This window comes from Bos mutus, chromosome 8 (genome assembly GCF_027580195.1).
Source record: "Bos mutus isolate GX-2022 chromosome 8, NWIPB_WYAK_1.1, whole genome shotgun sequence".
NCBI lineage: Eukaryota > Metazoa > Chordata > Mammalia > Artiodactyla > Bovidae > Bos > Bos mutus.
Window position 1 is genome coordinate 88,776,594 of NC_091624.1, and position 14,870 is coordinate 88,791,463.

The 14,870-nt window shown below is 39.0% G+C and overlaps 1 protein-coding gene across 2 annotated transcripts in view; it reads left to right on the forward strand.

Moving 5' to 3' along the window:
• The window catches only part of FOCAD (focadhesin), a 307,210-nt gene that overhangs the window by 201,569 nt on the left and 90,771 nt on the right, over positions 1–14,870 (forward strand). For both annotated transcript variants that reach the window (XM_005898491.2, XM_070375958.1), the window contains one exon: positions 1,222–1,343. In XM_005898491.2, coding sequence (XP_005898553.2) covers positions 1,222–1,343 — 122 coding nt within the window. The remainder of the gene's footprint in view (positions 1–1,221; positions 1,344–14,870) is intronic.

Consider the following 14,870-nt stretch of genomic DNA (forward strand, 5'->3'; position numbering starts at 1 on the left):
GCTTCCCTGGTAGCTCAGCTGGTAAAGAATCCACCTGCCACGCAGGAGACCCCCATTCGATTCCTGGGTCTAAAAGATCACCTGTAGAAGGGATAGAAGCTATCTAAATGCCTATTGACAGTAAAATTGTGGTATGTGCACATTATGGAGTGTTATTCAATAATGACAATGCATATACTACAACTGCCAATAACAATATGAATGATTCTCACAATGATTATGTTAAGTGAAAGAAGTCAGATATAAAAGTGTGCAGCCTGATTCCAATTGTGTAAAGTACCACTCCATGGACTGTAACCTACCAGGCTCCTCCCTCCATGGGATTCTCCAGGCAAGGGTACTGGAGTGGGTTGCCATTTCCTTCTCCAAAGTTTGCTAGAAAGTTGTTATCTTTGGGCTGGGGGTGGACATGATTGGAATGAGACATGAGGAAGGGCTTCTAAGATGTTAACAGTGTTTTGCTTCTTGATCTGGGTACTGATTACACTTTTGTTCAGTTTGTAAAAATCCATAGAGCAGTATGCTTATGTTCACTCTTCTCTATTATACTTCAGGAAAAGATATTTTTAAAGGTAATTTTTTCTGTTTTAGTGTCTTAGTCCTTGAATATGTCTTCTCCTTGGCTCAGAATCACCCAGATAAGGTCCAAGACTACCCTAACTCATACTCTAGTGTTTGGCTGCCTGCCTTTGCTTTGTAACTGACATGGGGTCAGCTAATGCTGGAAGTTCAATTTAGTTAAGCAGAGTAGGAAGGATTGGGAGAAGGGTAACAGATGGCGGAGGGGAGGAGAAAGGGAGAGTGAATGTATTTGAGTATAGGTATGATGGAAAACTAGTCTTATGGGTGTAAACTAAAGGAACCCATATTATCAGGAGTTCACAAAGACTGGCATGCATAAGCATTTCTCTTTAATTGAGATTTATTTTTTAAGGAAAGTTAATAGAATCTCTAGAAGTAACAGTTAACAAAATTTAAACATGATTTGAAATTTTCTCATTTATTTACAAATGAATAACACTCCTCTGTAGTTTCAAGATGCTAACTTCTTATAGCTCTTCTGTTTTTTCTTTCCTGTACTGACAGTTTAAAAAAATAATAATTTGCTTAGCATATTCTTTTAATTTCTAAGTGTCTCTATCCAGATTGAATATCGACTACTGAGAACCTAATTAATGACGTTTTTCCATAAGCAGTGTTTTTATATTTCTTTTTTTTAAGGTGGTATGTTATTTTGTTATGATATTTCAATGTATCAGAGTAAAGATGGCAAACCATTGAATCGACTGATGGCCAGTAGAGGGCGAAGCTTCAAGCAGACCTCACTTGCTCTAGTGCATGAGGTAGGTACCGCTCTGTTCTCTGAAACAGTGCTTCTTGTTGTATATGCTTTGGGGTTTCCCGCCTTTGGTTTATGGTGATGAAATTTAGTGTGTGTTTGGAAATAATTTTTCTATTATTGATAATGAAAGTAGCTTTTAAAGACAACCAAAATAGTTGATCCAACTGTAGTATTTTGATGTACTTCTCAAAGAAACCAGCATGTTTCCTTTAGGGCTCAGCCTGTTACAAAGTAGTATCTAGGAAAGTATCTAGTTTGGTTTATTTATCAATATTTAATTGCTTTGGTTCAGAATAAATACCAATTTAATATTTCAAGAAATAATCTATTTCTTAATTGTAATCCTTTGGAAGTATGTAGGGTACCACTATTTATATCTTGTAAATATTGGAAATTAACAGTAAATAATTGTGTTGGAAGAGGAAATCCTTTGATTTTATTGTTTATGTTTCTTTTATGCTACTCTTAAAGTTATGTGATGCCATTAGGTGTTGCTTGAAATCTGCTCATTACAGATTGTACAGTACCAGAGGAAAGAAGGAAGGTGGAAAGCACTTGGGAAATCTGTGGGGGTTTTTGTTTTTTAAAATTGTATGACAGTTACTCATTCAGGTGGTATATAGGTTAAACTGTATGAATGACTAACAAAACAAAATACCACAGCAAAGAGGTTCATTTCATATAATTTAGACATAAGTTATATAACAGGTATAAATGAAAATGTATGAATTGTAAAAATTTTTAAAGATTTGAGATAATGATAGTGCTTCTACAATATGTTTGCATTAAATCTTATTTTGATGCATAATTTATAAATATTGGTATCACTTATTTGATTTGAAAATATTCTGTGTCTTACCAGTTGCCACCAGTTAGCATAGCCAGATTTTTGTTTGTTTATTTGTTTGACCACACCACGTAGCATGCGGGATCTTCCTGCCCTGCAGCAGAAGCATGGAGTCTGAACCCCTGGACCATGAGGGAAGTCCCAGCATAGCCAGATTTTTAAAGACCCACCTATGCTACCCATCTATTTCCCATGAAGTGACCCATCTATTTCCCATGAAGTGATGGGGCCATGATCTTCATTTTCTGAATGTTGAGCTTTAAGCCAACTTTTTCACTCTCTTCTTTCACTTTCCTCAAGAGGCTTTTTAGTTCCTCTTCACTTTCTGTCATAAGGGTGGTGTCATCTGCATATCTGAGGTTATTGATATTTCTCCGGCAATCTTGATTCCAGCTTGTGCTTCTTCCAGCCCAGTGGAAACACTGTTAGACTTTATTTTGGGGGGCTCCAAAATCACTGCAGATGGTGACTGCAGCCATGGAATTAAAAGATGCTTACTCCTTGGAAGAAAAGTTATGACCAACCTAGATAGCATATTCAAAAGCAGAGACATTACTTTGCCAACAAAGGTCCGTCTAGTCAAGGCTATGGCTTTTCCAGTGATCATGTGTGGATGTGAGAGTTGGACTGTGAATAAAGCTGAGCGCCAAAGAATTGATGCTTTTGAACTGTGGTGTTGGAGAAGACTCTTGAGTCCCTTGGACTGCAAGGAGATCCAACCAGTCCATTCTAAAGGAGATCAGCCCTGGGTGTTCTCTGGAAGGAATGATGCTAAAGCTGAAACTCCAGTACTTTGGCCACCTCATGCGGAGTTGACTCATTGGAAAAGATTCTGATGCTGGGAGGGACTGGGGGCAGGAGGAAAAGGGGACGACAGAGGATGAGATGGCGGATGGCATCACCAACTCAATGGACATGAGTTTGAGTGAACTCCGGGAGTTGATGATGAACAGGGAGGCCTGGAATGCTGCAATTCATGGGGTCACAAAGAGTCGGACCTGACTGAGCGACTGAAGTGAATTAAACTGATGCTACCCATATTAGTTTTATATATTTGGTTAGAATTGAAATTATGTAAATCTTTGTTTAATACAATGTCTTTAACAAAGGAAGGAAGATCTGGGGAGAGTAGTGATTCTCTGGGAAGAAGAGAAGTTTAATTTCGTAAACGAAGAAAAACAATAGGTAATTTCTAGATTTGTTCTCCCTATTATCTTATTCGTTGTTATGGAGAAGAAAGAGATTTGGTACTTTTTTGTTCTTTAAAGCTGTGTACTTAACGTGGATAACCAACATGTTAACTCTTAAGGGAAGCCTGAATTTAAAAGTCGCTATCATAACAGATGGAGAAGGGAATGGCTTCCCATTCCAATATTCTTGCCTGGAAAATCCCATGGACAGAGGAGCCTGGCGGGCTACAGCCCTTGCAATCACAGAGTCAAACACAACTGAGTGACTAACACTTTTGCTTTCATCATAACAGAAACAAGGAAAAGTGTTAATGTAGGGGTGGCAGAAGACATCTGATAAATTAAGCAAATGATATCAGAACTTGTGAGGTGCACCTTAGTTTTGTGAACAGAGAAAATATTTGAGTTATGATACTTGTTGCTTGTATTATAGAATGCCCGTGGACGGAGGAGCCTGGTAGGCTGCAGTCCATGGGGTCGCTAAGAGTCGGACACAACTGAGTGACTTCACTTTCACTTTTCACTTTCCTGCATTGGAGAAGGAAATGGCAACCCACTCCAGCGTTCTTGCCTGGAGAATCCCAGGGATGGGGAAGCCTGGTGGGCTGTCATCTAAGGGGTCGCACAGAGTCGGACATGACTGAAGCAACTTAGCAGCAGCAGCAGCAGCAGAAAATTTCAAAGAGATGAGAAAAGGTCATAATTTTAGGAGTTACTTGGAAGTTGCATTAGACAGAATTCTGCTGCATCTGTGGCAGGATTTTGGGTTGGATTTATCTTCTGCTTACTATAATTCATTTTTTAAAAAGGTAGAGAGAGAGAATGACCAAGCAGTTTCTCAGAGTATCTGGCAACAAATAATAAAAAATTTAAGAGCTAGTTAATGAGAATAACAATTGCAATAATAATAACTCATAACCAGCTCAGGCACTTTAAAGTTTGCCGTGCATATGTTCATTCGTTTAATCTCTATATTCACACTGTGAGATTGGTACTGTTTATGTACTAGACACACATAAGTAGAAGAGCCTGGAAATTGAACCCAAAAAGTATGATTTCACAGTTCTTGATTCTGTCTTATTTTTAAAGTCTGTCATCATAGTTTCAATTTGTTGATTAATTTACCCATGGATGGACGTTTGGGCTGTTTCTACTTTTTCCAGATTATGACTGAAGCTGCTATAGACGTTACTATACAGGTGTATATGTGGACATCTATTTTAATTTCTCTTGATTAAATAACTACATACGAGTGGACTTGCTAGGTCTTTGGGTGAGTAAATATGAAAACCCAACTGTTTTTCCAGTGACTGTCCCACTTTGAAGGCCCACCAGCAGCATAAGGAAGTTCTGGTTGCTCTCCCTCCTTGCCAGTGCTCAATATGGTCAGTTCTTAAAATTTAGCAGTTCTCATAGTGGTTAGTGGTTTTCCTTTTGTGGTTTTTAATTTGTGTTTTTTTAATGACTACTGATGTTGAGCTGCTTTTCATGTATTTATTCACATCATGGAGTGTTGTGTTCTTTTGCCCATTTTAAATCCAGGTTTTTGTTTTCAAATGAGAATTCTTTATATATTCTGGATATAAGTTTGTTTTTTTTTAATTAGAAATGTGTCTTGCACATGTTTTTACCTACTCTCTAACTTGTCTTTTTATTTCCTGAATAGTGTCTTTTGAAGAGTGTCTCTTCAGTTTTGCAGAATTTATCAAGTTTTTCTTTCTTTGGTTCTTGCTTTTTGTCTTATCCAAAGTCTCAAAAACTTTCTGTTTTCTTTTTTTCCCATGTTATCTTTTTGAATTTTCAAAAAATGAGGTATAATTTATAGACTGTAGAATTCACTCATTGAATGTGTGCAAGTCAGTGGTTTTAGTGTATACACAGAGATGTAGAGCCATCACCACAGTCAATCTTAGAATATTTTCATCACAATATAAAGTAACTCTATACCCATTAGCAGTCACTCTCCATTTCCCTCACATCCCAGCCTTCATCAACCATGAGTCCACGTTTTTAAAATTTTATATTGGAGTATAGCTGATTAACAATGTGGTAGTTTTGGACAGCAGAGGCACTCCACCATATATATACATGTATCCATTTTCCCCCAAATCCCCGTCCCATCCAAGCTGCCACATAGCATGAGCAGAGTTCCCTGTGCTATATAGTAGGTCCTCGTTGGCTATCCACTTTAAATATAATAGTATGAACACGTCGATCCCAAAGTCTCCACATACATTTTAAATCAGCTTTGAGAAACTATTTTAAAAACCTGCTGTAATTTTGGTTACAAATGCACAGAATTTGTATATCAGTCTGGGAGAGAACTGATATCTTAATAATATTGAGTTTTTTAACCAGTATGCAAGGTATATTTCTCCATTATTTTAGGTCCGTGTTTTGTTGTTTTCTTACTACAAATCTTGCACCTATTTTGCTAAATTTAATAAGTACTGCACATCCCAAAGTATTTTTATGCTAGGGCAATTAGAATGTTTTTTGGTTTGTCTTTATTTCCAACTGTTCATTGATAAAATATAAACATATAATTGATACTTTTTTATGGCCTTACTCTACCTACTTATATATTCTCGTAGATTTTTTGTAGATTCTTTTTGATTTTCATTGCAATGTTGTCTATGAATAGAGATTGTCTTAATGTTTTTCTTTCCAATCTGTATGCCTTTGATTTCTTTTTCTTGCCTAATTGCACTGTCTAGGGACCTTTGGTATGGTTGAATAGAAGTGGTAAGAGTAGACATTCTTATTTTGTTAACAAAATAGTCTTGGGGGAAAGCATTCAGGATGCTTAACATTACATATGATGTTATATTTACTGTTAGTATAGAGATTTTATGGATATTCTGTATCAGCTAAGTCGCTTCAGTCGTGTCCGACTCTGCGAGACTCCATAGACAGCAGCCCACCAGGCTCCACCATCCCTGGGATTCTCCAGGCAAGAACACTTGAGTGGGTTGCCATTTCCTTGTCCAATGCGTGAAAGTGAAAAAATAAAGTGAAGTCGCTCAGTCGTGTCCAACTCTTAGTGACTCTGTGGACTGCAGCCTACCAGGCTCCTCCGTCCATGGGATTTTCCAGGCAAGAGTACTGGAGTGGGGTGCCATTGCTTTCTCCTTAGGTTGATGAAGTTTCCTTTATTCCTAAATTGGGAAGTATTTTTTTTTATTATAAATAGATGTTGAATTTTGTCAAATGGGTTTTTTCTGCATTTGTTGAAATGATTATATACTTTTTTCATTTGTTATTAGGATGAATTATTTTGATTAATTTTTATAATGTGAAGCAAATCTGCATTCCTAGGATAAACTCCACTTGATTATAATATAGTATCCTATTTATTGCTGAATTTGATTTGCTAGTAATACTTTGTTAGAGGGCTTCCCAGGGGATCCTAGTGGTATGCATCCTGCCAATGCATAAGACATATAAGAGATGTGAGTTCAATCCCTGGGTTGGGAAGATCCCATGGAGGAAGACACTGCAACCCACTCCAGTATTCTTGCCTGGAGAACCCCATGGACAGAGAAGCCTGGTGGGCTATATAGTCCATAGGATCACACAGAGTCAAACCCAACTGGAGTGACTTAGCACTCACATTTTATTAAGGATTTTTGCCCCGTGGCACCTATGAGGGATATGGTTTTGTGGTTTACTTGTGCTATCTTTGCCTGATATGTTATCAGGATAATGCTCTCCTAGTAATTTTTCCTTAAGTGGTAGAATTTTCTAGTGAAAAGTCTGGGCTTGGAGTTTGCTTTAGGAAAGTTTGTAACTATGAATTCAAGTTACATAATATATGAGACTATTTACACTATCTATCCATTCATCCCCACTAATGCTGAAGAGGGAATTTCGGTGGCACAGCATACCTGGCAGTTAGTGTGTATCTCTCCTTTTTAAAAGTGTGCACTTCATAAAATCAGGGAGTTTGTTTTGGCCATATGTAGTTCCAGTGGTTGGTATTCCTGGCACATAGTAGACACTTTATAAATTATTTTAATCCTTTCGAAACTTGGGTGTGTCTTATATTTTACATGTGCATTTAGTGGGATCATTTCCTTTTTCCAGAAATGTTGCAATTAAATTGATGGTGAATCTAATAATTGTTGAGATCTTACTAGGAAATGACATTATTGTCATTTGAACAAGCTATTATAAACTGTGTTGTTATTCATTTATATGGTTTAGCCTCCCCTCTCTGCCAAAGTTTACATATACCTATAGGATATTCTATAGCCCTAATGCATACAACTATAGATGAGTGAGTGAGTGAATGAATGGGTAAATGAATATTCAAATGCTCTGCTCTTCATTTTTTTAAGTGTATTTTGCTCCATGGAATTGTCAATAGTTCTCAATAATGACATTAGTTAAATCAAGTATATTCAGTGTCTTGGAGAACTAGCTGTTTAATCTGTGATAAATTATTTAACACCCTTCTTTCTAAAAACTGTTTTTGTTTAAAATTGAAACTCTCCCTTGTACTTTGAGAAGACTCACGGACCTAAGTCTGAATTGGGTTTGACCTGACCTACCAGGGGTAGTTTAGATTTCTCTGAAACTGAAGTGCCCTTGCTCTCTTTGCTCCTTTGAAAAGGGGACCAGCAGGGGTCATTTCAGACCTACTAGAGCTTCTTCAAGCTCCTCCTCTGCCCTGATTTATGAGTACTTCTTCTCATCCTGAGACTGACTTGGCTCCATTTGATGAGGAAGCTGAAGGTGAATGACATGTCTCTTTCCCTGGAAGTTGCTGCCTGTCTTGTCATCCTTTGGCATTTCTAACTCTGACATGACACTCTCCCCTAAATTGGATGATACTGATTTGTCCCTGGATGAGAATGGCAGCCTTGCTTCATTATTTCCTACATCTTCGGGCACATGCAAATTTTCCCAGTCCTGCTGCTGCTACCTAACCATATATCTGCCTTAGCACTAGGGAATGAGCTCTTTTTTCATCTTTTTTTTCAGCGAAACCTTTATTGGGCTTATTGCCGGCACTACTCTGAAAGAGATTTTTTTCTTCTTTCTTTCTTTTGAAATTGATCATCACTTGTTTATTTTACCTTGTAAGTTATTTTTTTTTCTTCTGCCTTCTTTACATTTTCCCCTAGATACCCAAAAGTACATGGGCTATAACCCATCATTTCCCCTTTTCTTTCAGTACCTTCTTTATTTAAAAACGTATTTCTTGTGAAAAGCATGGAGCGTGTTAGCATTCATGCAATAAGAAACAATTAGACAAAAATTTTGAATAATAATTGGGAGAAGTGGTATCTGTGCTTGTTACACATTCCCCTTAGAAAACACTGTGAAAAGTATGGTTTGCTATATTTTAGAGACTCTGTAATTACTGTGCAATGTGAGTTGTTATGGTAACAGGGTTTTCCCCCTTCCTATTAAATAACAGAGTAAATGGTTGCTTGAGACATGATTGAATTGTCAGCTTTCAAGCTAATGTTATCCTGATGGGAAAGGGGAGTTGGGGGAGAGAAGAGAGACTGAGGTAGAGAGAGAAAGTGGGAGGGAGGGAGGAGAGAGAGAGTTTAAAATGTCCAGAAAGCACCTACAAAGTGACGAGTGTCATTCTCCTTTAAAAATGTGTCCGTCACAAGCCCTCCCTTCCTGTCTTCCAGTCAGTATTTGTCAGGGGACGGGAATAACAAAAAATTATTCTGTGTAAACAAGATTACTATTGACAGACAACTGAAGCCTGTGCTTTCTTATTTATATACAGTGGAACATTGAGCAGCCTTGGGGGTCTCTAACACTAAGTACAAATGGTTTTTCTTCTGGGAATGTGGGAGGAGTGTGCATATGTCACAGACCAAATGCAGTGACTCAGTATTGGTGTGTCTGGGTAGCAACTGAAGTTAAATGCTTTTATTCTTTTGATAATAAGATATACATCTGGGAAACGTGAAAACGCCTTACTTTGTGAGATTGAGGTTTTAAAATCCATAGCAAACACTTGACCTGTCAGTTTTACATGCTGTTCTACCTCGTCCCATTCCAGTTTCATAGTCAACCTCCCCAAAGCTTGACTTACACGATTTAAGTTATTTGATGAAGGGCTGTTGAAATGACTATTTTCTTATAAATGAATAAGTATATTTGTTAAGACCACTCAGGAGGCAGAGAACATTACCAAACTTCTAGGCAATGTATTCTGAACAGTAAATTATCAAATTAAGTGGCTTCCCTGGTAGCTCAGACAGTAGAGTATTTGCCTGCAGTTCAGGAGACCCAGGTTCAGTCCCTGGGTCAGGAAGATCCCCTGGAGGAGAAAATGGCAACGCACTCCGGTCTTCTTGCCTGGAGAACCCCGTGGACAGAGGAGCCTGGCGGGCTACAGTCCATGGGGTAGAATAGAGTCAGATGCAACCGAGCAGCTAAGCACGCACGTACATAGTCCCTTCAAGTAAAGTATGTGTCCATGGGGAAACTAGATCTCCTTTTTCATTCTGTCTTTTGACATTTGCTCTACGTTTGTGAATTGTGTTTCTAAGCAGGATATTCTCTGTTTAGCTAGCATTTCAGGTATATGTCACTAGAACTTGTGTGATACTAATTAAAATGTTTGGTTAGGAAATTTCAAACTGTAAAGTTTATAATACTCACTTTAAATTTCGCTTTGTCACTCACTGTGTTTTTAACTGGAATGAAACACTTCCCAGCCAGAACATTTTGAACATGTTTTGTAAAATTTCAAATAATCATATCCTCAACAACTTGTATTAGAATTTGGCTGTGCCTATTAAAATGGTTTTCTAACATTGTGTTTTCACACATCATAACTCTCTGTGATTACTTGTTTATGATAGTGTAGTTTTCACATGACAAGATTTTGCCGTAAAGCGAACACTGTATATTTAATGTGGTTAAGCTCAGCAGGTCTTTAAGGGAACATTTATGTGTGAGACACTGTTGTGGGTTCATTGTCTGTGAGAGGGATTCCAGGGTGAATAGAATATGATCTCTGCTCTTAGGTTGGTATGATTAGTGTCCAATCACAAAAAAATGCCACCTGTTGAGTATAACAGGAGAGGTGTAGAATAGTGTACTGGAAGTGTAGGGATGGGAGAAATATTTTAGAAAGTAGAGATGAGAGGAAGGAACACAGGACATTCAAAGCCATGGAAGCAATCAGGGAACATGAAGGTCTTAAAGAGTGTTGGACAGGCTTGGAAATTGGTTTATAACCTAAGTGAACCAGAATACAGATTAAATGAAAGAGGAGCAGAAAGTAAGTGGGGGAACTGGTTAAGGATCTTAGCCAGCAGAGTTCTCACATAACAACAAATTATTTCTTAAAGTAAATGGTGTACTTTTAATTTTAAAATACTTTGGACATAGCATAGAGGAATTTTGGACTTTATTCTTTAATGAACCATCAAAGGTTTTTTGAAAAATTCTGAGTTAATGTAATAGTAGCAACATCGTTCAGGATGTATTAGAAGGAAGGAAGATTTTAGACTGTTAAGAGATGAGCTAGATGGCCTCAATAATTAAGACAGGAATTAGGACTAACTCAGTGAGGAAGAAGGAGAAGGCAATAGCACCCCACCCCAGTACTCTTGCCTGGAAAATCCCATGGACGGAGGAGCCTGGTGCACTGCAGTCCATGGGGTCGCACAGAGTCGAACACGACTGAGTGACTTCACTTTCACTTTTCACTTTCATGCATTGGAGACAGAAATGGCAACCCACTCCGGTGTTCTTGCCTGGAGAATCCCAGGGATGGGGGAGCCTGGTGGGCTGCCGTCTATGGGGTCGCACAGAGTTGGACACGACTGAAGCGACTTAGCAGCAGCAGCAGTGAGGAAGAAAGTAGGGACAAGCGCAGTGAACATTTCAGAGGCAGAGTTGACAGTTGAGTTGGAGGCAAGGGAGAAGTCCAGGATAAATCAGAAGTTTCAGATCTGGGTGACTGCAATATTGATAGGGTAATGTTGATAGAGGAATGATAAGAGGGAGAGTGGCTTTTGAATGATGATGCAAAGAAGTGTACAGAGTGTATTAGATAGTGGGAGGTGAATGTTTGAGAAGTACATGTTCTAAAAGTGGTCATTTTCAAACTATGTATTTTAAATTTTATTTTATTGAGTTATGTATATATGGTAGGTTTCTCCCATTTTAGTGTATAGTTCTATGAATTTTGAGAAGTGAACATATTCATCTAATCAGTACCACAGTCAAGATAAGGACAGTTCCAGTACCCTAAAATCGCCCCATACCCCTATGCAGTCAGCCCCTCATGTGCTCCCCCATCTCCTGACAACCACTGATCTCTCTTATATGCCTCTAGTTAAAACTGCATTTTAAAGAATTCTAAGGACCACCACAGGCTAAGAGATGCAGGTTCTGTCCCTGGGTTGGGCAGATCCTCTGGAGAAGGAACTAGCAACCCCCTTCAGTATTCTTGCCTTTGAGCATCCCGTGGACAGAGGAGCCTGGTGGGCTGTACAGTCCACGGGGTCGTAAAGAGTCAGACACGACTGAGCATGCGTGCATGAGCACTCACGAGGGCCCACCGAGGGTAGACTGAGATGATCATGAGGGCTGAGCACCCAGCCCCCAACCTTCCTCCTTACTTCCTCTGACAAATTCTGCTTCTCTGATTCATGCTTTATATATTGGCATTTTACTTAACATTTGGGGTGAGGTGGAAAAATTACATAACTAAATACTTGAAAACTATTATTCTACAGTCTAAATGATACCACTCTGAGCCACCAGTATCTCTTACCTATAGTTTTGCAGGTGCCTCTGAGCAGATTTCTCTGCTTTGACCTTTGCCCACTATAGTCTCTTCTCAACAGAACAGTCCATAAGATCCTTTTCAATGTAGATTAGATCATATTGTCTCAAAACCTCATAATGACTCCCCCTTTAGTGAGAGTAAAGGCAAGTCCTGAGGACTGACCTAGAAGGCCATCCTTTCTCCTGTTGACTCACCAGCCCTCTCTCTTTCCACTCTCCTCTCTGCTTCTCTGTCTGTGCTCATCATACTGGCCTCCCTTCTGTTCCTAAAACAGTGAGCCATGCAGTCACTTTAGGGACCTTTGCCTTATCTTTTATTTTGTTTTTTGATTGAATTAAAAGTCACGTAACATCATACTAACCATTTTAAGGCTTAAAGTGTGTACATCAGTGGTATTTAGTACCTTTTCAGTGAGTAACCATCACCGCTATCTAGCTCTGAAACCTTTTCATCACCGTCAAATGAGACCATGTATATACTAAATGTTCCCTCCCACTTCTTCATTTCCCCATCCCTGGCAACCACTAAGTTGCTTTCTATCTGTATGGATTTCCCTGTTCTGGACATTTCATATAAACAGAATCATATAATATGTGACCTTTCGTGTCTGGTTTCTTTCACTTTCACATCATGTTTTCAGGGTACATCCATGTTGTAGCCTGCTTTAGTACTTCGTTCCTTTTATGGCTGAATAACATTCCATTGTGGATATATCATTTTTTTGTTCATCCATTTATTCTTTCATGAACAAATTCATTTATGGGTTATTTCTGCCTTTCACCTCTTGTGAAAGTGCTGCTTTAGCATATATTACAGTATTTGTTTGAATATGTATTTTCAGTTCTTTTCAGTATATACCTAGGAGTGGGACTGTGTGTGAGTCTGTGTGTGCGCATGCTCAGCCGTGTCTGACTCTTTGCAACCCTGTGGACGGTAGCCCACCAGGCTCTTCTGTCCGTGAAATTTTCCAGGTAAGAATACTGAAGTGGGTTGCCATTTCCTTCTTGAGGGGATCTTCCCAACCCAAGGATTGAACCCATGTCTCGAGTCTCCTGCATTTGCAGCAGATTCAAGCCCAGGAGTGGCATTGCTGAGTCATAATTCTATGTCTAACTCTTTGAGGACCCACCAAACTGTTTTCCATAGCAGCTGAGCCATTTTCCATTCCCACTAGCACTTTCCTTTGTTTTTACATCTTCATCTTCAAGTTTTCACTCAGGCTTCACCTTCTGAATGAGATACACTGATCACCCTATTGGTCCTGTAATCAGCTTCTGTCCCCACTCTGGCCTTATTATCCTTCTTTCCCCCCTTTCTTCTATTTGCATATTTCCATAATGTGGTCTCTTCTTTTAGACACATGCAGTAATGTTTCATTATACTTAGTACTACCTCTTATACACAGAAACTCTTACTCTTTCCTAAATCATAGAACCTGCTCACCTCAGCAGTCCATCAGACACCTGTCATTGCATGGGTATGCAGAGTTAGTCTTAGAAAAAGTATATTGCACATGTTAATTAAAACTTAGTGCACAGTGCTTGAGAACCTTGCTTTATCATCTGTTGAATAACAGGGTTGAAACGTCATGATTTGGAACTTGTTTGTTGATTGGCTTTCCTTCAAAGGCTTCTCACAAGTATAGCAAATGATACATGATTTTCATACTTTAAAATGCTAATTATATTTGTCAGCCTAGAGACATTAACCTATATGGGAGGGTTATGTGTTGAATTGGAACGGGATCCTAAAATCTGTTTGTGTTAAAAATGGTCAAGAAAGTCTCTTGTGTCTGTAGCACAGCTGGAGAGTAAGGGCATGGCTGTATGCAAGCCGCTTCCCTAAGTCTCTCTTCTGTAAGGGAAAAAGTGAGAAAGTGCATTTTACAGGAGATTGGCCCCAGCTAACTCCACAGAACACAAAGACTAGGTATAATCTCAGGAAACCTGGGGAGTTCAGGCTGGTGTCTAGGCTCAAGCCTGACTGCCTCCCTGCACCTACCCTCAGATGTGGTCTGAGTAGCAGCAGGAGGAGTAGCTTTAACCTTCAGTTTATAACCTCCTTTTAAATAGGTTTCCTGGCATGAGCGTCTTTGTTCTTAGAAGCTTGACATTTGATTTGCTTATTTACTTTTGCATTTTTTTCATACTACTTTCTTTTCTTAACTCAAGAAGCAATTGAGATCATTGTCTTTCCAAAAACATTCAATGCTGTCTTTGCCAATTTGCCGAGACTTGAGCTTCCCAGGTGGGTTCGATCCCCGGTCAGGAAGATCCCCTGAAGGAGGGCATGGCAACCCACCCCACTGTTCTTGCCTGGAGAATCCCATGGACAGAGGAGCCTGTCAGTCTATGGTCCATAGGGTCGCAAAGAGTCAGACACGCAAAGAGTCAGACACGACTGAGCGACTTAGCACACAGCACGTGGATATTCTCAGTTGTGCAGTGATGTCCGTGGATTATTTGGCAGCAAAATTTTAAGATATTTTGAAGTTCTGAAGAGGTAAAAGTTTTAGTTGTGGTGTTGGTTTTCTTTCTATGTAATCCAAATCTCAAAATAGAACTCAAAGATTGTTCATCTATTTTATGGAAAGAAAACAGAATTGATAGGAAAAAAGTTAAAGGGAAGTCCCCACATTTTGGAAACAGAGAGCAAGGTCAAGGGCTAATTAGTGCCTCCTCAGCTTCCTGAACAATGAGAGAGGAAGCAGGA